The sequence below is a fragment of the Silene latifolia genome, chromosome 9, assembly GCF_048544455.1.
Source record: "Silene latifolia isolate original U9 population chromosome 9, ASM4854445v1, whole genome shotgun sequence".
NCBI classification, from domain to species: domain Eukaryota; kingdom Viridiplantae; phylum Streptophyta; class Magnoliopsida; order Caryophyllales; family Caryophyllaceae; genus Silene; species Silene latifolia.
Genome location: NC_133534.1, coordinates 8,867,988 through 8,891,031, shown reverse-complemented (window position 1 = coordinate 8,891,031; position 23,044 = coordinate 8,867,988). Strand labels below are relative to the sequence as shown.

Genomic DNA, 23,044 nt, shown 5'->3' with positions numbered 1-23,044 from the left:
GCACATGGTGGTGACTGGTGAGTGCTGTGTACCCCTCTCTAGCATAGCCGTTAGCGTGTCGTCTAGTAACGGAAAATGCAATGACAATTACATGTAAAAATACTTGACACATGCTAAGTTGTGCCTGCCTTAAGCCTCGGTAGGCACAGTAGTCCATATTACGCACCTGGCGCTTTTAGCCTGACTAGCCCACCCCTTTTCCTTGCACCGTTAAGAGCCTAACCAATAACAACAGCCATATCTTCTCATATTCCGCGCCAAAACTTTTGCTGGGATGACCAGAGTTTGACAATACATCGACGTTTAGATGGTCAATTAGTCAAATCGATTATAACCTCCCGTTTTTACTGGGAGAGATTTTAGGAACTTTTCGAATACAACAAACTTCGACGAAGTCATTGAGTCAGAACTAAGACCTGAAAGGCAACAAATCATGACTGATGTCGCCGATTAGATTTACGCCTACTAGTTGTCATTTATGCATTCTACAGCTATCCCTGGTAGCATTATAAAAGGAGTCTGCAATCACAATGTAGGCGTCCAACACGTAACCTTCAACTTAACATCACTTCCGTTTCTCGGAACTACAACCTCTTTAGCATCAATATTGTTGAGTTAAAACTTGAACATTCCACGAAAAAGATCTCGTCAGGGAAGACTCCAACCAGTTAATGTCGGTTCAACTCGAATAAACCACAATGAGTAACAGAACTTTCGAACTAATAATCAAAGTCCTTCCGGTAAATTGATTTAATAGGTGAAATTTGCTACTTGATTGATGAAAGCTACTAACTCTCAAGATTACAAGCAAAGTACGTATCTTTTACCAGAAGATAATACAACATAACGAACTAAACAAAATAAAAACTTGGTAATTGTCTTAAAACGGATAGATCAAACTAAGAGCACAGCGTTTATACAGCCGTCATTCTCGGGGTCATTTGTCACTTGTGCATACTTCCCTGAAAAAAAAAAACACATAATTGTTATAATAACTCACGAGGTTAAAGAAATTGCAAGGCAGCTATGAAAATGTATATCTCATGTACAATGTGATCTACAATAACTGATTCTAAAATCACATTGGGGATCACCAGTGACATAATAATCAGTAATCATATAAAAAAGGTTAATAATAATCCGTCGTATATTATAAGAGGTGACTTTATTTTCTGGATAAAATGGTTTAGCAAAAGTTAGTATAAGCCTAGGCAACAATACACAAACGTTTGTGGGTATGAAATGCAACACCGTACTAAAAGTCTAAATTATCTGTGCACGAATCACTTACCCCAGACTATTTTCCCAGCTGGTGTGACCAGACCGAGTTCACTACAGTTGACCTACATTTTTGGAAAAGAAACAGTTATGTCAGACAAGCCGAAAAAACGGTGAAGGCATAAAATGGAAAGCATAATAGAGATTAATCAAAGGAAAAGAAAGATAAGAATACCTCAATGATAGTACCCTTGGTCATAACACCAAGAGAAGTGTACATAGAACCATTGGGGTTTTTCTTTACTCCAATTATCTCGAGATTGAATGAACATTTAAGTTCTGGATGAGTGATATTGGCCTTGGTAAACCTCAATCCTGATGGACGAATAAATCGCTCATACTTTGGAGGCTTTCTAGTGAAACCCGCACCGACGAATGTTGCTTTGGTTATCATTCTTTTCCACTGCTTGGCTGCAAAATAGAAAGCAAGTATCAAAAACTAGAACAAAGGGCGCCAAACAGAGTATTGGTGCTAATTTATCATCATAGGAAATTTCACCATCACATCAATTCATCGAACACTTACTTTTTCTTTTCCCAGTTCTTAGGACTTTGAACATCTCATCTTCAGCAACAGGTCTAACCTGAAAAACAGGAAAAACTATTACAATGAAAGAAATCAAAGATGCAAACATAAGTAGCTTACACATGAAATTCCATTACAACTTCACTTTTTGGGAAGAAAAACTCCATTACACATTTAGTCGAAGAGGTTGTCGCAAGGCGATGTAGTGATAAAAAAATTGACAGTTCAGTGTTTACCTTGGGTAGAGGAACATCCCATTTTCCAGCCTTCTCTTTCCTCTTTTGCTTGATTGTGTTGCTCAAAATCTATTAAAACACAACATAAGTTACACACTATAAATAAAAAGAGAGGGAAATTTCAATAAAAACTTTATAGCAAACATCAACGCAAATAAGCGATAGGATAATTTATCAACACACCCACAAAAGAGGATGGTTTATCAGATTATCAAGTCGAGGTGATGATAAAACATCAGATTAGGAATAAAAAAAATCATTATAAAATGGTCAGGTACATGCCGGTAAACAGGCAGGCAGAATGAATGTCGAGACCATACGAGATGCAAGCAGCTTACAACTGAAATGAATGGCGTTGTCAGTTCAACGCCAAGTCATGATAGAAGTCTAGAACAATTTGATACACATAAATTTAGAGCCCACGTCATTTGCGAAATTTGCGAGGGATAATGTAGGAGGAAAAAAAGCTTCACAATGAGTTTAATATGGATTATTATGGCCCGGAGAACATATTTAACTAATTCTAATTCATGAATACGTAAGTCGTAACACACTATTTGCGACATGCTCTTAATAGCATATGAACCATATATTTTATGCGAGAGCCACGATAGAATAAACTGAAACTGATTCTCTATACCGAAATATAATTTAACTCCTAACTCAACAAATAGATGGGATGTATCAAAGAATGGTGTATGACATCAAAAGTTGAATCCAGAATAAACAAACCTTTGCCCTAGTTGTTTGTTCACGATCAAGTAAATACGCAGGAATTGCTCCATCATGAACTTCATCATCCACCTTACGTCTAGTTGCATTTTCTTCATGCATTTTCAATCTGTCAATACAACACATTAGTTACACAAAAATGCAAACTACATAACAAACCTGACATAACAAGGCTACGTAAGAAAAGCTTAATGAAAGTTTTACGAGCTGTCCAAACAACCACACTATAGTCACTATTAACTAACTCCTCAAGTGATCCTGCAGATGGCAGGGTAAGGGGGACCGAATATATTTAACATAAACATTGTGCTTAAAGAGAGGCCCATAATAAAAAAAAAAAATGGCATGGGAATACTCAACAACAAAAGGAAAGATTGCAAATTTAGTGTGATATTCGCTAATTACAAAGAAATAATTCAGATGGATCACCACATTTCAGGTCATAGTGAACAATAATACAGCACGTAACTTCTACACCTACCTCACTTGTCAAATACTAAAATGTATAAGCAATACGAAGATGGCATCCCCATCCCCTACAGATTAGGGAGATGAAAGCTTATCAATCAATTCATGCACGAAAACATAGTTAAAACATGAATAATTAAAATGCATAATGCATATTGAAATTAATAATCGATTAGTAACATCAAAGCCAAAGATATCAGTTCATATCTCACTCCTCGCTTGACAGATTCCAGCCTCGCACACATTTATGCTCCATTCTCCCCGACTTCAATACCAAACTCTAAAAACAACTGAATTCAAAACTACAAGTCGACTTTCTCTTATAAAAATAGTAGCTGTTTCAATCTTCCCTCCTTTTAAAAAAGTTTCGTCCTCCAAACTTGAATAATCAAAAAGTATATATCAAAAGACAAAATAGACGAAACTTGGAAATTCAAAAAGTATAAATCAAAAGACAAAATGTACGAAAATTTTTATAACAAAAATAACGAAATAACGTATGCTACACCTTGAATGGCATTAGCACAAATAATAGAATCAAAACTGAAAAGAAATCATAGGATATATGTATTTTTAACACTGAGATCCTGATAAGCCTTATCGCGCGAGCTTGAATTCCCACAGAAAGAAAAAAAAGAAAAGAAAAGATGGTGTAATTAGTAGTATGGAGGCATCCTCTCACACAACTTCTAGTGTCAAATCACTAGAAAACTTGTGTATAAAAAAACGTATATATGTACTTATAAATTTTCTTTTAGATAGCAAGGAATAGTGCCTTTTGATCAATAGGATTGAAAGTTTTTTCAGAAACAGTTTTATTTGCACATCAAAAGTTTGTGAAGTGCAAGAATTTGCGAATTAAAACACAATAATCAGCCATGATATTCGAATGTATAAATATTGACTAACAAAGACTTGAGAGGAAAAAAATGTACTTCCTCCATTCCATTCAATTCTATACATTTGCTTTATACACGTATATCAATGCCCGTTTTCTTTTATTCATATCTTTAGTTACATATTAATAAATGTTATAAAATTTGATATTCACAATGTACTCGGTAAGACAACTTAAACAAGATCTCACATGATTAAAGATGTGAACAAAAGAAAATTAAATGTATAAAATTGAATAAAATGGAGGAAGTAATATATATCTTGAATGTTCATGCGACAAATGAAGACAAGGGTAGGAATATAGTATGCTCCCTACATAAAATGCATAAGTTGAAAAATAAACACGAATGAACACGATCGAAACGTGGATATAGGTACCACCAAGGCACCGAGTAGGGAAATGAGAGGATATCAATCACTAAAGCGAGTTAGGCAGATTCTCACCAAGACTGCCTTTGCGCACTTTAATTTTAACAATCACATACCCCGACATCATTGACTAAACCTTAGGATGTTACCAATTACCGGTTTAGTGCCCACCTAAAATCACCATTAAAACAGCCCATATTAATCCAAATCCCCTATTCCAAATCGACCCATAGGCTACTATTACTTTTTCCTAACTTGGACCCGAAAAGCCATCAATTTCTAGTGTCACTATCTATCTCACCATTGGATCTGATGGTCACAATTTCCAACGGAAGCTTCAAATATATACGTAAGATTCAAAATTATACAATTATACCAACTTTAAACCCAAACCAATATCTTTATTCTGTCATTTGTTCTCTAGGGTTAAATCATCCACCTATAACATTCACACTCCAAAATCACAAAATCGTCAAAAATGTAATTACTCTCAGAACCCTAGAAGTTGCCACCAATATCATAAACCAATATTCAAAAAAATAATAAGGTTTTGTAGTTTCTAGCAACTTTGTTGTCAAATTTCCTTAAATGGGTCCAAAGTTCACTATTAAATACCACTAGGATAAATGAAAGCTCCCTCTTTCAACTGAATTTCACAATGTACCTTAATATCGATGATCCACCATGTATAATTATAACCAATAACACATCTTTTAAACGTCTCTTTAGTTTATAGCATATGGCTACTTTACATTTCAATCGTTGATAACTTGATACATTTCAATTCATAACCTTGGTACTTTTAAGCTATGACGCTACAATATTGCTCGTCAAAGAATTATACCCCAAATAAAACCTCTCGTGTTTTAATCGAAAACTCAAATTCTAAGTTAGAGCACACCTACCTCAAAATAATTACCCTGCTTTCAAGCATAACCAATTATGCTTGCAACCTAACATGCAGTATAACACGGTGGCTGTGTTACTCAGACACGCCGACACGTGTCGGACGCCGACACGAATTCCTGAATTTTTAGGACACGCCGACACGGTCAACGATGTGTCTTGACCAACATAATAGACACGACACGACACGGCAAAATTTGTTTCTAGTCCTAGAACATTTTTTATAAAGAAAATAAAATAAAAATAAAAAACAAAAAGTTTGTATGAAAATAAAAATAAATTAAATTGTGTTCAAATTTCAAAGTAAAAATGCAGTGGCGTTTACTGTTTACACAACTTGTATATGGGGAAAGAAAGTGCCCTTGAAAACTGTGAACTAAACTAATTAATAATAATAAAAAATCTCAACTTTTCTTCTTCTTTTTGTTCGGTGCACCTGTTCACACATCTTCTCCCACACTTCATCTCCCACATTAAATTAAAAATAAATGAATGCTCTTCTTCTTCTCCCTACCCCCTGCAAACCTCACTCCTTTGCGACATCAAGCCCAGATCTAAGCTTCATAGTGGTCATATTCAGTGAAGCCTTTAACCTAATCGCCATGTAAATTGCCTTCTCATCCGTGTCAGTGTCGTGTCTATCAAGGACGTGTCGTGTCGGCCACCGTGTCGTGTCCGACACGCCACTGACGTGCCATGTCGGAGTAACACAGCACGGTGGTAAAAAGGTGGTAAAAACAGCAAGAATTGTATCAGAATCACAACTAAGGTGAGTAAGATAGATACTATGAGAAGGGAACAGTCCAACTAGAATTTTTAGAGAATTAAATGGAGGGTAGCAAAGAGTATTGAGTCTACTAATAATGGTCAATAAGCGTATTTAAATTGCTAATTAGAAAAGAATGAAAATATAATAAGTTAAATATAAAATATCCAAGGTCCCACAATAGTACTTTCAGGTCCTAGTTCTTAGACTTGTAACTACTCGATCAGTCTTAAATCAAACGGTTCCCATAAATCTTAAGTCAATCAGCTCCCAACTAGCTCCTTAGTTTTTATTACTCGAATCTCAATCTATTAAATTCTCATAACCTGTAATTTAACACATTATTCACCCTCTAAAGCTCGACAACTTTCCATATAAATTCCTCAAAATCTATTGTCACGTATTTTGTATCAACTATCAACAAGTGAAATAATTGTTACCACTACACTTACCAGTCCCCTTAGTCACATAACACACTAATACAAATGATTCATTCTTATTCCTTGACCAGTATAAGGATTTTTTCCAAACTCTAATTCTCACAATTCGCTGATGTTTACATCAGAGCAACTTTGAATAATATTTTTTTTTTACCAGGTATCATGGTTTACCACCACAAAAAATCTAACAGGTTACTTGATAACAACATTCCTTCTACGATAAATCTTAATCTTTGTCTTCATATGTTCATTACCTCCATCGAACACCCAGTTATCATTATGATTTCCTAAATTAACATCTTGCTATTCCATCTATGTACCATTATACCCAAATCTCATCGCTTCCAACTCTTTAAAGACTTCAAAAAGTAATAACCGAGTACCTTAATTTACCATGCAACCAAAGTGTTACATAAATAATCCATGACATAAGCTAAATTACAAGCTCTTTAAAACAATAACTCTCGAATACCAAATAACTTTTAGTTAAGAGCTATAATTTAAATCATCAAATTCTACTATCAACACACCCCTCAAGTCAAAACACTGAAGCCAAAAATATGATTCGATAATATCAAACCTTAATTTAGTCAACCATTCAACTATTGACTCCCACTTTTACCTTGCACCTTAAATTACTCGTTTTAAGGTAACTAACCTTTCCTTCTCCGGTCTATGCAATAATAACACTATCTTATACTCCTCACCCCAATCATATGTTTACCTTCGACTTAAACTTCCCTCACAAAGAATATAGACGGTAGACGGTAAACAAATAATTGAGACGGAGGGAGTATACAACACCTCCAAAAACAACAGCAAGTTTCGCAATCCATCAAACAAAACTCCAACTTAAAACAAACTAAAACCCAACAATTCAATACAAAAAATTACCAAGCAAGTAAAAAAAAAATAGAAGAAAAAGCTTACGTTCTCTTCATCTGAACCTTCTCCTTGTACCGATCCTTCGCCAAAATCTTACCTCTAATACCCAAAGTCTGTTTACCCCAAATTAAAACAAAATTCATAAATTAAAACCCAGCAACAACACAATCAAATCAAACAACACACAAAATTGAAATAATCAATGAAAAAAATTAAAGAAAAAATTACTTTTTGGGCTTGTTTGGATCGTCTTTTACATTCACGAGCTTTCCTCTTGCGCGTACGCTCGGGAATATCGAATCTTTCACCATGTTCCCTCTTGTGTTTAGCCATATAATCTCCTTGCGCCTGTTCAAATCAAAATTAAACAAATTAGAAAATTAAACAGCATTAATTAGGCAATAATTGATATAATCGATGATATAAGGTTGAATTATTAGATAAAATGCAGGTGATTGTAGTGAATTTGAGGAGAGAAAGGGGACGTACCATTGTGAATTGCTTGGAAGATAAACCCTAAAAATGGAGGTTTTAGGGGAAAAGGGGGTTTTGTCTGCTGAGGAGGGAGATATATAAAAGAGAAGGGAGCCACTCGAGTTGAAGACTTGGAAGGTCTAGGTTAAATATTGATAAACCGACTCCGGTTTTATGTATGGAGTATATTTGAATTTCGTGGTTAGGTCAGACCTTGCAAAAGATCGTGCCGTGTCGTATTCGACTGTTCGTGTCCGAGTCAAATTTAAATGGGTCGTCATTATCTCAACTCGAAGCTGACCCAAATCCATAAATGGTTATTTGTGTAATTTTAAGTCAACTCATTTAGGTGCTGTTTGACCTAGTTTATGTGAAATAGCTTTTACCTTGTAGAATGAGTTTTTTCATAAACTACTTTTTGAAAAAATTGCGGTTGTTTGGCCCAACTTTTCTAAAAGTAGTTTCTTAACAAATTGATGTGTTTGGCCTACTACTGCTTTTTAGTTTTTTTTTTTTTTCCATAATCCTAAGAGTTTTTGGGAGAAGTAGAAGCATCAATTTGGTGCTTTGTTTCGAGTCGCTTTTTGGTGCTGTTTGACCAAGCTTAAAAAGTGCTTTTACAATTGAAAAAGTAGTAGCTTGGCCAAACATGGTAAATTAGAGGGTTTTAAAGGTGCTTTTGAAAAGTCAAAAACTGATTATTCACCCCCCAAAAGCAGAAGTAGATAATTACTACTTCTACTTCTACTTTTCACATAAAGAACCAAATAAGCAAACAAAAGTTGTATTAAAGTAGTTAGGCCAAACATATAAATTTTGTGAGAAACCACTTTTACAAAAGTATGGCCAAACAACAAAAACTTTTCCGAAAAGTAACTTATGAATAAACTCCTTTTGAAAAGGAAAAACCATTTTCCATAATCAAGGCCAAACAGCACCTTTATTAACTTCTGACTTTTCAAAAGTAGTTTTTTATCTCCCTAAATTATAGTGTTTGACCCTGCTTCTACTTTTACAATTAGAAAAGCACTTAGAAAGCTTGACCAAACACCCCCTTAATTTTTCAATGACTAACCTGACTTATTTAACCAATATATTTTTTAAGTAGTTTATTTTCAACTCATTTAACCCCATTTAATTATTCAATTGGTCTCCCTTGTGACGGGTTACCATTTGTGACGGATATTTTGTGAGTTAAAATGGTAACAAAATGGGTTAGTGGAGAAAGGGGACCACATGAATAGTGTTGCAGAGAGAGAAAAAGTGGGTATTTTGTGAGGTAAAATGGTATCCGTCACTCAAGAGTGACGGATATGTTTGGTCACAAACAAGAATTTGTGTTAATTATTTTATTTAACCTAAGTACCTAACTAAGCTTTAATAGCCTATGGACCTAAATTGATGGGTAATAATTGTTATTTTTGAGGAGGTTTGTTAGATTATCAAGTTAACTAAAAGAAACCTATGACTAATTTAGATAAATGGATTATTCGTATGAGGTTCGTGTTAAAAGGTTTTAACCCTAATCCGATTCATATAAGTTTTGTGTTATGTTCGTGTTAACCCAATTACATAAATGGGTCACAATTTCTTAACTCTAACCCACTAATTTCGTGTCGGGTATTCGAATCGGGTTACTGATTACCACCTGTGCATTAGGAAATATGTTAAGACGGATATATTCGGTTCGGAGTCGGACCGAGTTCTTTCAAGTTTGGTACGGTGGTATAGTATACGACTATATGCTACGTACTGCCGTACTGGTACGAGTTTGACTCGTTGAGGAAAATTTCGTTAAAGAAACAAGATTGAAAATGAGGAGAATTTAATTGTTGTATTGTTGGATGAAACAAGACAGAAAATGACGAGAATTTAAATGTTGTATTGTTGGATAATAGTTTATGGATGCGATGACCTATGAACAACTATGGTACATACATTCACGTAATCCAAAATGCTAATCCGCATAATTAATTCATATACAAATGAATAATTCCCTATATATTCAAATCATATCAATCCAGTAAAGCATCTGAAATCAAAATCCTATGAATCGACATCAGAACATAACCATTATTTAGAATTACACCATTTGAATGAAGCTATTGCCTGTAACGTCATTTGACGTAAATATTTCTGCTCAACTACAAGCACCCGGAAGGGATAGTGGCAGGCTAGCAGGTAGGCGTATTCCACCACCAAAGGGTATTATCCACGCCTATGTTACTTGGACAAGTTTTTGTATTTATGACAAGTGTTGAATTCAGCCATCTACGAAAATCAACGTGTTTTTGGCTCAATGGAGTGTCCAAGTAACCTTACTGATGTCTGAGCGCCAAGTCGAGTATCTGATACGAGGACGCAAGAGTAAGAATAACTTACTATGCAGCTAGACATATCTTTTTGTGATAAGGTCCTCAAGTTCTTGGAATTCATAGGCATCATCAGCAGCGTAATCCCCTAGTATAAAGAGCGAAGAAAAATACAGATTAGAGCTACTCAAATTGATAATAAATTAAGTAGCAAAGTAGCAACCAGCTAGCCTTCATGTGACACCAATATTTAGCGTTAACCCAAGGTCGGAAAAATGTGGAGCAAAGCCTTACGGCCTGTGATGCCCGTATTGCAGAAGTAGGCCAAAAGGTTCTAGACTTCTAGCTCAAAGCCAGAGACGAGAGTAAGAATCGTGATCAATTGTTATCATCCTTTGCAGGGTATGGGACTTAGGGCTCAGTAAACGGTCATATAGGCTGTGATGTGGCGTTTACAAAAAGGTCACTTTAACTTTTTGAGCTAGCTTTTGGAGTGCATTCCCCCGTTATCTATATTAAACAACACATTCATTCCACTGGACTGGAAGAAACATGAATACATAAATACCAGTAAACTATCATTGTCAGTGGGTCGCCTTACCTATAGAATCTCTACGAAGGGCAGTTAAATGCGCGCAGCTGCAACAAAATACCATTCGTCAGAACTAGCAGGCAGAATAACATGAAAAGACATAAAAGACGCAAAACTGGAAAGGAAGTTTAGAAGGGGATACTTTCAATTCACAAAAGACACAAGGAGACCACGGAACATTCTAAACAATTTGCAAACACAGAGGCACTCCCTAAGTTTTCCTCACTTAACTACGGAGAAATACTCCATGGTCCATGAAGTGCCTCCTTAATATAGGCAGGATATTAGATATTAGCCTCACACCGAGGTCAACAGAGATCAGACTGCAATGACTGACTGATCCTGAGCACAATTCTCAAACTGAGAGTTAATACCATGAACCTATAGGTAGTTACTAATAAAGTGAGGTGTGACTGATCCATGGAGATTTTTGGGTATCACTGAAGATCTAGAGTTGAAAGGGTTTCTTAATACTCGGTAGCAATAAAAAGTCCGTGTTTGAGATTAGAAGGATTAAGACCGTGGACTTAAAGGTAGAGAAGGATGGTATCTTATTACACGAAAGTGATTTGGCTGTTAGAGAAAGCTAGTAGTGACTTCCCCGGCATTGAAAACGTCTATAAACTTTTATCAAGATAATAGCAAAAATTGTTTGTTTGCTGTAGTGTAAGAATAATATCAATTTTGAACTCTTCACACTCTAGAAAATAGAAAAATCACAATAGAAACCGGAAAAAGTCACCAAGAACCCTGACAACCAATGGGAGATTAGTATAACATTAAGACTATTATGTTAGGTAGTTACCTTCCTAGAGCTTTCCCCAAGTCTGCACAGAGAGATCGAATGTATGTCCCTTTTGAACAGATAACCCGGAATATCAAATTTTGCCTGAACCAAAAAAAAAAAAAAAACAAGTTATCATGAGGATAAAGCTACAACCAGGTCCTCGTGGTTATTACTTCCCTGATCTTGGTCTTTCTGAATGTAACTATGAACGCCCCTTTTAGGCAATAAATAAATAAATAAATTGTTACTCCAACTTGGCTGCAAATATCAGACATTCAGACACGACACGGTGTCTATTGTGGCACATAGTATTTTGTGGTAAGAAAGAATTACGTTTTTGAACTATAATGCCGTGTAAACTGTTGGGCGTGCGGCACGCAGAAAAAGTGAAGTACCGAGGTAACATAAGAAAAGGAAATTGAGTGTTATGTGGATTCCAAAACCAGTGGAACAGTAACAAACTGGCAACTGGAAGATCAAATAAAAACTAATTCAGCTGAAATAAGGCCTAATGAGAACAGTTAAAATTAGACGGACATTACATGCAACAAAACTACAGATCAGAGCGTAAGAGATCACATTAATTACACATTCCTAAGAAACGCATAATCTGCTTTAAACAGCTAAACCCTTTCCTTTCGATGGCGATGCAGGCATTTTATAAACTATCTACATATTTCGAAGACATGCCTAATCTGCCCTAAACCATTTATTTTCCGACTGAATTGCAGGCATGTTAATGCTCATGTACAAATCAAAAAGAAACATCAGTATCTAACATCTAACTGATCCAAGCTGTGACAAAATTATGGCTTATAAAAGTCAATTGACACACAAGGCAGACATTTAAACAGAGTTGTTCCTAATGTCCAAATCTGACATGAGAATAAGGATCCAAAATTAATGGTAGCATAACTCTGTACACAAACTACGCCAATCAAGTACAGGGATCGACGGAATTATGACTTCTCTAGGTCGCTACTAAGTAGCTATAGTATCTAGTTAGAGAAAATGTGCATTAGAGTGAAGACTCAACAAACCTGTCTTCTAGGCTACGCTCTATATCAAATTGTAATATCGAAATTCGTCTAGGTGCAAGTTCAATGCTTTCTCCTCGCCTGGCTTTATCATACATCTTCTCACCACCAACCTATTAAATGAGAAAAATAATAATTATCATTCTACCAATAACTATCAAGACAAATGCATAAGCTTGAAATTAAACACTTGTGGATTTTCATCAAAAAAACAACAATGCACAAGCTGGTTTGTAACAGTTCATTCTATCTGTCCAACATATTATAGCAGGACCTAAGCTTTGTCACTCTACATCTATGGTTTATTTCCAGACAACATGAACGTCTTTGATCCAGGGAATCAGGAATAAGTGCAAGAGATAGACGATGACTTCAACGCTTCAGCACGGGTTTATAGTAGACATATTTCCTGGCTATATCAGTGTGTCATCCATTCTTAGTGTTCTTTCAACATTCCCCCAATTCAAGGGAGATATCTTAGTCCTCTTTAAGTAACCAAAAGCACGAGGAACACTGACCACACCTTGACCTTGCACACTGCTACCAAGAGCTCTCATCACGTTGGTAGGCCTTGGGTGTTTGTCATTTTGTGCTTGTGAATGGAATGCATATACGAGTATTGTCTCATAAGCAATTCAAACTTCAAAGTAAGACAACAAGGATTACATAGAGGATAGCGTACTTTGATTGCAGAAAACATAGGGGGAACTTGCCATATCTCTCCCATAAAGGATGCGGCAGCCTTCTTTATGTCGTCCTCCTTGATATGCTCCCATGGTTCACGTTGGATCACCTGAACAATAATTGACCTTCTTCGATAAGGCAGGTTTAAAAAATTTGTGATTACGAAAAAAAAAAATTACTATCCTTGCATTTAGCTAGAAAGTGTAAAACTGTTGTTCACCTACGAAGAAAGGCAGCAATAACCACAAATTTAAAACACCACAATCCATAAAGAGTTGTACATGCCATTTTAATTAATTTAAGTACAGCTTAAGTGTCTTAGCTTAGTGAGTCAAGCAAAGTGACAAGAAACTAAGGGCTAAAATGAGAAGTTCTTAGGTGAGTAATAATTCATCAACAATAAGTTTAGGGAAAGCAGCACATTTTGGGTCAACAAGAAAAAATGACGATGCCATTCTTCAAAATTCAGCGAGTACTAACTATTAAGAATTCCTCTGAGACTACATAGGTAGAAGAATGAGAATCAAAAGAAACACTTGGTACTAAAGAACCTCAGACAGACCGGTGAATCTGCATCCCAAGTGGAAGTTGCCTCTCCTAAACGAAAAGTTCCACTGTACCCCTTAATCATTCCCTGGTATCTGTAGACACAATAGCTTCATTAGAAACTAGTAATGACCCTAAGGTGAACAATATATTTGTCTAAAACAATTGAGCCAAGAAATATAACAATCTTCAATGTAGTCAAAAAGGAAGAAAGCGGTAATTAAGAAAAACTTAATGGTTGACACTAACCTGTCTACAACTTTAGTGGCTTTCCCAACACAAACAATTAACAAACCAGTCGCCATAGGATCAAGAGTCCCAGCATGGCCTACCTATAACAATCCTCAATCAGATTGAGATATAGATTAAGAAATACATAAAAAGTTCAAGGGAAGCATGAAGAAAATACTACCTTTTTCACATTAGTTAAGCGACGCAGCTTGCCACAAACAGTGAAAGAGGTCCAACCTGTAAATGTCCATCACATCATCATGCAAAAACAATAAACCGTGTAGAATGCAGATCATAGTCTTTAAGCGTAACCAGCTGGCTTAATTGGAAAAACTGTGGAATTATATCGCTGCCAGTAAAGTTATTACTAGACAGATATTTCTCTGTTAAAAGCTACAGAGTACTATAAGTGGGATGAAGGTAGCAATATACTTCAAACTGCACCTTTATCGTTCGAACTACGTTGCTGATTTGCTGTATCTTACAAGCAGAGCACTAGCCCAGTATTGAAAAGTTTTGAACTTTTAGACCTAACCGTTCAAAATTACGGATTGAAATTCAGAATTCACATTAACTACGAATGATCAAAGATTATATATTCAGAAACAAGGTCTCTATGATTTAAAAGTTTAATGTTACCATAAGCAAAAGAACACTTCAAATTCAGAAACTCGATGGTGGACTCGAGCTTCCCTTAATTGCAGTAGATATCCAACATTCTCACAGCATAGAAAGATATACATAACACAATTTACGAATGAAAATCTGAGAAAGACAAGCTCACCTTTAGGCTTGTTCACCAAAACCACAGTTCCAGCAGGACTATCCCATACACGAGGCAGACCAGTACTCCTCGAAGCAAGAAACGGTCCATCCCCACCATGAACCTCCGAATCCTTATTCGGAACTTTCTTCAAACATTTGAAGAACTCTTCCACCTTCTTCTCAGATAAATCCTCAACACCATCCTTTCTTACCCCACTGTCCTTCCCATCACCCATCTCCTCAAAAAACACCAACTTTTTATCCTCCTCACCACTATCCCCACCCATATTCTTCCCTACACCCGCCTTCCTCCCCCGCAACCCACCCACATTCGACTTCTCAGAGCCCAAATTTCCCTTATCCACCACACCCGCTTTCCTCGACCCACCCACATTCGACTTCCTGGAGTCCAAAAATCCCTTATCCACACCCGCTTTCCTCTCCCTATCCACATTCGACTTCCCGGGCTCCAAAAACGCCTTATCCAAACATTGATCAGGAAAATACTTCTTCTCCAATTGATAAACCATCTTATAATGCTTATCTTTCTCCCAAGGCAAAGCAAAAGCATCATAAAAATACAACTCCTCTTCCCTCTTATGCAATGTCCTAAACTCAACCACTTCCGGTTCCAACTCAACCACCTCACTCTTTTCCCTTATCCTCCTCCTCTCGTCATCCGAATCCTCCCCATACATCCTCTTTTCCCTCTTATTATAATACTTCCTCTTAGCCTTATCCATACCCTCGACCCCACTCCCACCCCTACCACTATTCATTTTACCAAAATACCCCTCCCCCGTCCCTGCCTCCATCCTCGCCCCAGTCCCTTCCCCTGCCCCATCTTTCTCGGTCAATTTCTTATCAACCCAGTCCTCAAAACTCAGTTCCCGGGCGGGTTTAACCGAGTCATCCGAATCAGAACCGGGTGACTCAGGACGGGGTTTCGCAAGTCGGGGTGGGTTACTTCCTCGCCGCCGTGAAGGGCGAGAGATTATCATATCATACTGAAGAGGGTAAGGGGTGGCAGAAGTTGAAAAGGGTATTTTGGGAAACTGGGACAATGCACATTTTGTGGGTTTGATTGAAGTGAAAGTGATTAAAGGTATGCGCATTAATGAACGAAAACGAAGAGGGAAGTGGGAAAACGCCATTGTTTTTACTGCAGCCGCCATTGTTAATGTAATTCAAGCTTTATCTATGATTTTTACAACTCAATTGAAACATAAAATTGAAAATTGAAGAGAAAATTGAAAAGGAATTGAAGGCGAGAGACTTACTTGAAATTGGAAGAGATGGTTAGTTGATTCACTACGGGGACGGACTTGGAGGGAGAGGTGGGGGGCGAAGTAACAACTAACAAGTAGACATGGCAAACGGGTAAATCGGAACCGTTCCGATCTCTATTTCGAGTCGGGTTATTTTGGGTCTATCATATGTTCGGCTCAAATTAAGCTGGACTGGGTCATTTTGCGTTTTGGGTTGTTTTGGAATACCGGGTACTCGGGTTATTATGGTTCGGGTTATTTCGGTCAGGACAGGTATGACGTTTCGGATTTGTCATTTTCAGATTAGTGATTAAGAAAAAAATTACCATTTTTTTTAAAAAAATGCTTATAGTATTGCTTATATAAGTGAGTTTTTTTAAGCAAAATGAAAAACTCTAAAATCAAGTTAGCTACTTCGACCCACTTTGAGTCATTAAGATCGGGTCGTTTTCAGGTCGAGTCAAGTGCATGTCCAACAATTCAGGTCAGTTTGGATCGATTGCGTTTTGGTTCGAGACATATTAATATAGCAAAAACACGATTGAGTAACGTCTTAAAACTGTATAAAAACAAATGTAATATTTAGAATTTAGAATTTAAGTACTAAAAGTACTTACATTTACATTACCGTTATAGTAATCTTATCGTGAGACATTCTCATGGAAATCCAACTCAATCCCACCCATGTACAATTATACAAAGTGATACAAAAATTAAAGCGGATAATTCACGCGGTACCCCTAAAGTTGGTCACTTTGCACAAAATATCCAAAATTTTGACCCGAAAAAATTAAAGAGGCCATAACTCGTGTTTACCAACTCAGAAAGTGAAGATTTTTTTTTCAAATCGATCGTCTTTCCGACTACTACGATTTGAAAAAAAAGTTTGACGAGTTTGGAACTCGTGACCAGGAGATATGCTCACTCAAAGTTTGTTCGGTCGAAAAAACTTTGACGCACAATAACTCCTAGTAGCGGAATCCAAATGCGACAAATTTTTTTTTTCAAATTGTAGTTCTCGGAAAGATGAGCGATTTGGAAAAAAAATTTGTCACTTTTGGAACTCGTAAACATGAGTTATGACCTCTTTAAGATTTCCGGATCAAAATTTTGGGTATTTCGTGCAAAGTGGCAAACCTTAGCGGTACCGCGTGAATTATCCGAAATTAAAGAGTAGGTCTTCTAAGAGACGGTTCCGAATAAACTAATTGGATAACATACTTATGGACATTAATCACATTCTCCCCTTAAAAGTCCCATAAATGATTTCTCAACAAAAATAACAAAAAAAAGTCCCATAAATAAATGTCAAGTAGAGAGACATGCACTAGGCTGTCAAGAATTATATAATCCCCACAATTCTGAAATTCATCTTCATACATCAATTCCAAGAGGTTTATCTTAATTACCTATCTCCTTCCATTTTTTCCCTACATTTCAAATCATCCAAAGAAAACTATTGACTCTTCCAAAGTCTTCTTCCTTAAAAATTCAATTATTTGCAATTTGCCCTTTTTATTAATCATTATTTCAAATAAATAATCATTTATATATATATATATGTATAAGAATTATGGTTTGAGCATCAAAATTCTGGGAAATTATATAATTTATATGTTGTTGTTAATAAAATGGCTCAGGCTTACTATTGTTCGAAGAAAACTGATGTTATTTGTCGTGATGTTTGTGGCCAGGTAAACACCTTTTGATTTTGCTTTTGTTTTTGCATTGGTATATGGGTTCTTTGTATTATTTTTTTTGGGTTGTTGGATGCCGAGGGAATCCGCGTCCGCTACCTTTTTACCAGGTACTTAACGGATAAAAAATCTCGAGCAATCGAGGATATGTGATAGTTTGCAAACCTCTACAATTTTTTTTGGCAGGCATTTTGTGTTTTTTTTTTTATTTTGATTTTGTTGTTTAATTGGTATGTGAGTTCTTTGTGTTTGTTTTTTTGGGAATGTGTGTTTTTTTTGTTGGTGTTTCATAATTTTCATGTGTCATGGGTTAAAAGTTTAATTTTGTTGGGGAAATGTGGGTCCAATGTATATTGTCATTACTTGAATTTCTTTCATAGTTAGTTTCCCTTAAAACGGTCATATTCGTTAAAGTGCAAAACGGGTTAAATGGGATAAGAATTTGTCATTGCGGCATTCTGTTTTCGTTTCATTCATCTACCTGACCCGTTTTGTTAAATTGTGTTTCCAATGGTGGAGCTTAAGATGTACTTCTTGTTTTGTGTGATTCGGAAATGGTCTCTTTATTCGCGCATGAACTTATAGTCTTATACACCCCTAATTTTGCCATTAGCCGGGGAACAATTAGGCCATTGGGATAATGTTGTTGTTGTTGTTAATCATTTTGCTCAAATATTTGGGTGTTTTAATCATCAATTGTGACTTGCAAGGAATTGAACTTTGGAATTTTATCATCCATGATAGATTTCTTCATTTCCCATTATTATGATTTAATACCTTTTCTAACCAAGTAAATTATGCTAAATAATCAACAATATTTTTGTTGTTGTTGCTTATAAATTAGTGAAAATTGTTACTTACCACCTAGTATTTACCGTATTTTACAAACTACCACCTTGTATTTCGTTTATTACAAATAACCACCTACATTACATTGTATATATCCGAACTCCCACCATATTTCATATCCGATAATCAGTTAGCATAACTCCCACCATATTTCATATCCGATAATCAGTTAGCATAAAATGACATGGAAGAAACAGAAGCAAAATTTACCAACCATTAAGTTAATATATTATAATCCAATTTATGTTTTAGAATTCTACCTACTAGGTAAATTTTGCTTCTGTTTCTTCCATGTCATTTTTCGTGAAGGAGTTTCAAACATAGATAACTATTAACTGGGAAAACAGAATATCCGTCCTAGAGAAAAAAAAAAAAAAAAAAAATGTTGATGAATGTAATGGTTGGTCAAATATGATATACTTGTAAAGACAATGATGTAAACTGGTTTTCCAAATGCAGGAGGGCTCAAGTGGGGCATTGATCATATCAAGAATAAGATGTTTGTTTAAAGGAATTGATTTGAAAAGTCTTATTTTGTTCCTTGTTGTATTACCATTAATGATTTTAGGGATTTATAAGCATTATCAGAAAATAACTTATTTCCTTAGACCGATTTGGGAAAACCCGCCAAAGCCGTTCAATGAAATCACACATTATCACAACGACAATGTGACGATGGAGACGTTATGTAAACTTCACGGTTGGGGTATCCGTGAGTTTCCTAGGCGAGTATTTGATGGTGCATTGTTCAATAACGAGGTGGATATGTTACAAATCCGATGGAATGAATTGTACCCGTATGTGACTCAATTTGTTGTGCTTGAATCAAACTCAACATTTACCGGGATTCCAAAGCCGTTTCATTTTGCAATGAATCGAGTTAAGTTTCAGGCTTTCGAGCCTAGGCTTACTTATGGGACTATTGGGGGAAGGTTCCAAAAAGGGGAGAACCCTTTTGTCGAGGAAGCGTATCAAAGAGTTGCACTAGATCAACTTCTTCGTATAGCTGGGATAGAAGACGATGATTTGTTAATTATGTCGGATGTTGATGAGATTCCTAGTAGGCATACCATTAATCTACTTAGATGGTGTGACGACATTCCTCCTATTCTTCATTTACGACTCAAGAATTATATTTACTCGTATGAGTATCACATTGATAACGACAGTTGGAGGGCTTCAGTTCATCGGTACAAAACAGGAGTAACACGGTATGTCCATTACCGTCAGTCAGACCTCATTCTAGCAGATTCCGGCTGGCACTGCAGTTTTTGCTTTCGACACATCAACGAGTTCATTTTCAAAATGAAGGCGTACAGTCACAGTGACAGAATCAGATTTCCTCATTTTCTGAACCCGGAGAGAATTCAGAACATCATCTGTAAAGGGACTAATCTTTTCGACATGCTTCCTGAAGAACATACCTTCAGAGAAATGATAGGCAAGTTAGGGGCAGTTCCGCGCTCTTATTCCGCTGTCCATCTTCCTGCATACTTGATACAGAATGCTGAAAAATTCAAGTTTCTTTTACCAGGAAATTGTATTAGAGAAAGTGGCTAACTGCCTAAGTTTCGGAAAATATTAAGGTTTTAGTATTAGTGTGTACATGACGAAAGTTGCACAGTTTTTTGTCGGAACTGACCTTTAACCGGGTTACATACAAGGGCGTCTAGCCCTTTTGGAACCCGGTTGATTAACGATTTTAGTTGATGATTTCGGCCGAGTAAGCGACATAGGAGGAAGAATGACCTGTAATTTTTATTTGGTTGTTTAGAGATCATTTGGGTAGATGTTTGACTGCAATGTGAGTTATAATTGATTAATTCTGGCATGTGACTATGTAGTGTTTGTACCTGATTTAGAGATGTAGAGATGCAAGTGTGCTTCGTATAAGGAACCTATTTTTACGGCCGCCAAAAAAAAAAAGGACTATGTGAGATGGGAATTTTGTAATGCATATGTTCTTGTCAAATTCTGTTTTCTAGTTTGTTCAATGATTCTTAGACTTTGGTTGACTTTGTACCTAAGAAATTTCACTTGAACTGTTAAAAGAGTGATTTAGAGCAGTGATTTTTCCTTGTGACGAAAAAGTGCTTGTGATATTACACAATGATGACCACTTAACGTTATTAAATTGATTGCGAGATAACACAAGCTTGTGATATGTCAAAATGAAAGTTTGTGCTCTTTAAAATCTCTCAAGATTGAAAAAGCATGCACTTGTATTTCTAGCGTCAAAAAACAATTAGCTAATATTGGAGGGTGATAATTTGACGAGATTAAGGAAAGTTATGATTAGTGTTTACACACGCATATCCTTATTTAAGGACATATTCTATTCATATTTGTTTTTAGAAAAATGGGTGAAATATATCTCATTTACCTAGACAACTTCTCTAAAAAAATGCAAATAATAGCAATTGAATTCGTTTTAGAATAAAATGAGTATCTCCGTCTTAAAAAAAAAACATATTGATTGTTTAATGGTTGTCATGTTCAATTGTTCATACCAATTCTAGTGAGAGTTGACTAATTAGAACACAAGTTTAGTTTAATAGTTTATGGTTGTATACTTGTATTACAACGTAGTGAATTGATCGTAGATTACTTAAAAGAAATTCATATTCCCTGTAGTTGTGGACAAATATCGAACGTGACTATTGGTTGCATATCTCTATTATCAAAAAATATTATTAAAAATGTACGGAGTGCTTACTTAGTACTCCCTAATTGTTTGACCCCGTGCTTACTTAGTACTCCCTAATTGTTTGACTTGCTTTGCATGTGTCATTCTGATGAGATATAACTAGTACGAAATATTTCGTAGTTGCTTGGACTCAGTACTACCATGACTACGTAAAATTATCTAAGATGTGAGTATCGTTTTAAATTTAAAACGGGTAAATATATGTTAAATAAAGTAAAAGTAAAATGTTCAAAAAATAATAAAATATTTGGTTTATATTTTATATATACAATTATATAGGTAGGAATGTGGATATTATATGAATATATGACCTGTTTAATGCTAGTTGTTAAAAAAACTTTTCTCAATGGAGACTATTTCATATGACTGTCTAGTAGTTTTAAAGCTTAAATTTCAATATATTTCAAGGAATTATTTCAAGAGAATGCTAGTTGTTAATAAAATTATTTTCTTCAATTCATCAACCATTTACTTTTTATAATAAAGTTTGGATCATAAGATTGTTCCGGAATAAAATATGGACTATTGAGAGGAAATGGGATCACGGGTGACTTAATCGAGTGATTTCGAACGTCTACCTTTTAATTGTGAAGTATTATCATTTGATGCATTTTTCAACCCAATTTTTATCTTAATAATTCAGGAAAAACCTTTAAATACTACGGGGAATAGTCGATCTAAAAAGTTTTTTTTTTTTATTAAAAGGAACATCTACAAAGGGGAAATCTGATCTTGACAAAATTAACTACTATCCGTCGATAATTTTAAATATATTTCTAATAGGACAAGTAAAAATAGGGTTGAAGGAACGTAGTTCATTAAAAGGAACATCTACAAATGTAGAAATACTGATAGAAAGTTAAAGTTGCCTAGATGGAATCCCTAGTTAACGTGTGGATGACAACAGAAAGGCTAGGCAATGTTTGGACTAGGTTATACAAGGAATAGTGACTAAATCGTAGATTACTTAATTCCCATGCGTGAGGACATGTAGTCGGGCTAAGTCAACGTGACTATGGGTGACCTAAAACTATTATATAGCCACTAAAACTATTGAATAATTGGTTAATGTATTGAACTTGTATCATTGATGTAAATAGGACAACATGACGATGCTTAAATTTGATACCATTTTTTTTTGAAAAAAAAATTAAAATAAATATTCCGTCTTAAATAAAAGTTCTGTGTTTTTCAAGTGTTAGGCATGATGCATTTGTGCTAAGTCAATGAGACTATGGGTGACTAAACCTCTTATTTAGATCTATTGAATAATTGTTTAATGTATGTAACTTGTATCGTCGATGTAAATTGTAAATAGGACAACATGATGCTGCTTAGATTCAGCAACATTTATTTTTTTAAAGAAATTTTCATTAATGGAGATTTGGTACTACTTTGACTATTTAAACTTACTACTTATTTGCATTTTTTTTACTTGGCGTACAAATGAAAATCAAATTGCAATAAGGTCAAAAAAAAAATTACAACATAAAGCGTATTTAACTTTCAATTTAGCAAATGTCATTATAAATATTTACTCCGAATGAAACTAATAATTAGTCTTGTGTTTGTTACGAGGTATTTGGTTTTTT

General features: G+C 35.5%; 3 protein-coding genes across 5 annotated transcripts; 1 reads left to right on the top strand and 2 right to left on the bottom strand.

The window, feature by feature from the left end:
* Positions 1–720: 720 nt before the first annotated feature.
* On the bottom strand, positions 721–8,140 carry LOC141599010 (uncharacterized). The gene is made up of 9 exons (XM_074418875.1): positions 7,993–8,140; positions 7,732–7,851; positions 7,549–7,616; positions 2,773–2,881; positions 2,041–2,109; positions 1,805–1,862; positions 1,454–1,689; positions 1,292–1,343; positions 721–962 (listed from the first exon to the last, which is right to left on the bottom strand). The coding sequence occupies exons 1-9, from the start codon at positions 7,993–7,995 to the stop codon at positions 895–897; spliced, it is 783 nt and encodes a 260-aa protein (XP_074274976.1). The 5' UTR covers positions 7,996–8,140; the 3' UTR covers positions 721–894.
* Positions 8,141–9,839: 1,699 nt separating this feature from the next.
* Positions 9,840–16,530, bottom strand: LOC141599006 (uncharacterized). Of its 3 annotated transcripts, none has more exons than XM_074418864.1 (10): positions 14,951–16,530; positions 14,348–14,403; positions 14,185–14,267; positions 13,952–14,030; positions 13,388–13,498; positions 12,709–12,818; positions 11,687–11,770; positions 10,891–10,928; positions 10,360–10,437; positions 9,840–10,248 (listed from the first exon to the last, which is right to left on the bottom strand). In XM_074418864.1, exons 1-9 carry the CDS (start codon positions 16,104–16,106, stop codon positions 10,367–10,369), a joined length of 1,788 nt encoding a protein of 595 aa, XP_074274965.1. In that variant the 5' UTR covers positions 16,107–16,530; the 3' UTR covers positions 9,840–10,248; positions 10,360–10,366. The 3 variants fall into 3 exon arrangements, with proteins under 3 accessions (XP_074274965.1, XP_074274966.1, XP_074274964.1); XM_074418865.1 differs by having other exon boundaries at positions 9,840–10,437; positions 14,951–16,093; positions 16,212–16,300; XM_074418863.1 differs by having other exon boundaries at positions 9,840–10,437.
* A 937-nt stretch (positions 16,531–17,467) lies between these two features.
* LOC141602404 (uncharacterized) lies at positions 17,468–20,352 on the top strand. The gene is made up of 2 exons (XM_074422699.1): positions 17,468–17,893; positions 19,205–20,352. Exons 1-2 carry the CDS (start codon positions 17,831–17,833, stop codon positions 20,303–20,305), a joined length of 1,164 nt encoding a protein of 387 aa, XP_074278800.1. The 5' UTR covers positions 17,468–17,830; the 3' UTR covers positions 20,306–20,352.
* Positions 20,353–23,044: the final 2,692 nt, after the last annotated feature.

Bases quoted from the DNA above. Each gene is read 5' to 3' on its own strand.
- LOC141599006 (XM_074418863.1), bottom strand. From the start codon at position 16,106: ATGGCGGCTGCAGTAAAAACAATGGCGTTTTCCCACTTCCCTCTTCGT. The intron at 14,404-14,950 runs GTGAGCTTGTCT...GGACATTTACAG, and splicing joins TTTGGTGAACAAGCCTAAAG to GTTGGACCTCTTTCACTGTT. The intron at 14,268-14,347 runs GTAGTATTTTCT...GGATTGTTATAG, and splicing joins GCTTAACTAATGTGAAAAAG to GTAGGCCATGCTGGGACTCT.
- LOC141599010 (XM_074418875.1), bottom strand. The intron at 1,863-2,040 runs GTAAACACTGAA...CCTGTTTTTCAG, and splicing joins GGGATGTTCCTCTACCCAAG to GTTAGACCTGTTGCTGAAGA. The intron at 1,690-1,804 runs GTAAGTGTTCGA...TCTATTTTGCAG, and splicing joins AAGAACTGGGAAAAGAAAAA to CCAAGCAGTGGAAAAGAATG.
- LOC141602404 (XM_074422699.1), top strand. From the start codon at position 17,831: ATGGCTCAGGCTTACTATTGTTCGAAGAAAACTGATGTTATTTGTCGT. The intron at 17,894-19,204 runs GTAAACACCTTT...TTCCAAATGCAG, and splicing joins GTCGTGATGTTTGTGGCCAG to GAGGGCTCAAGTGGGGCATT.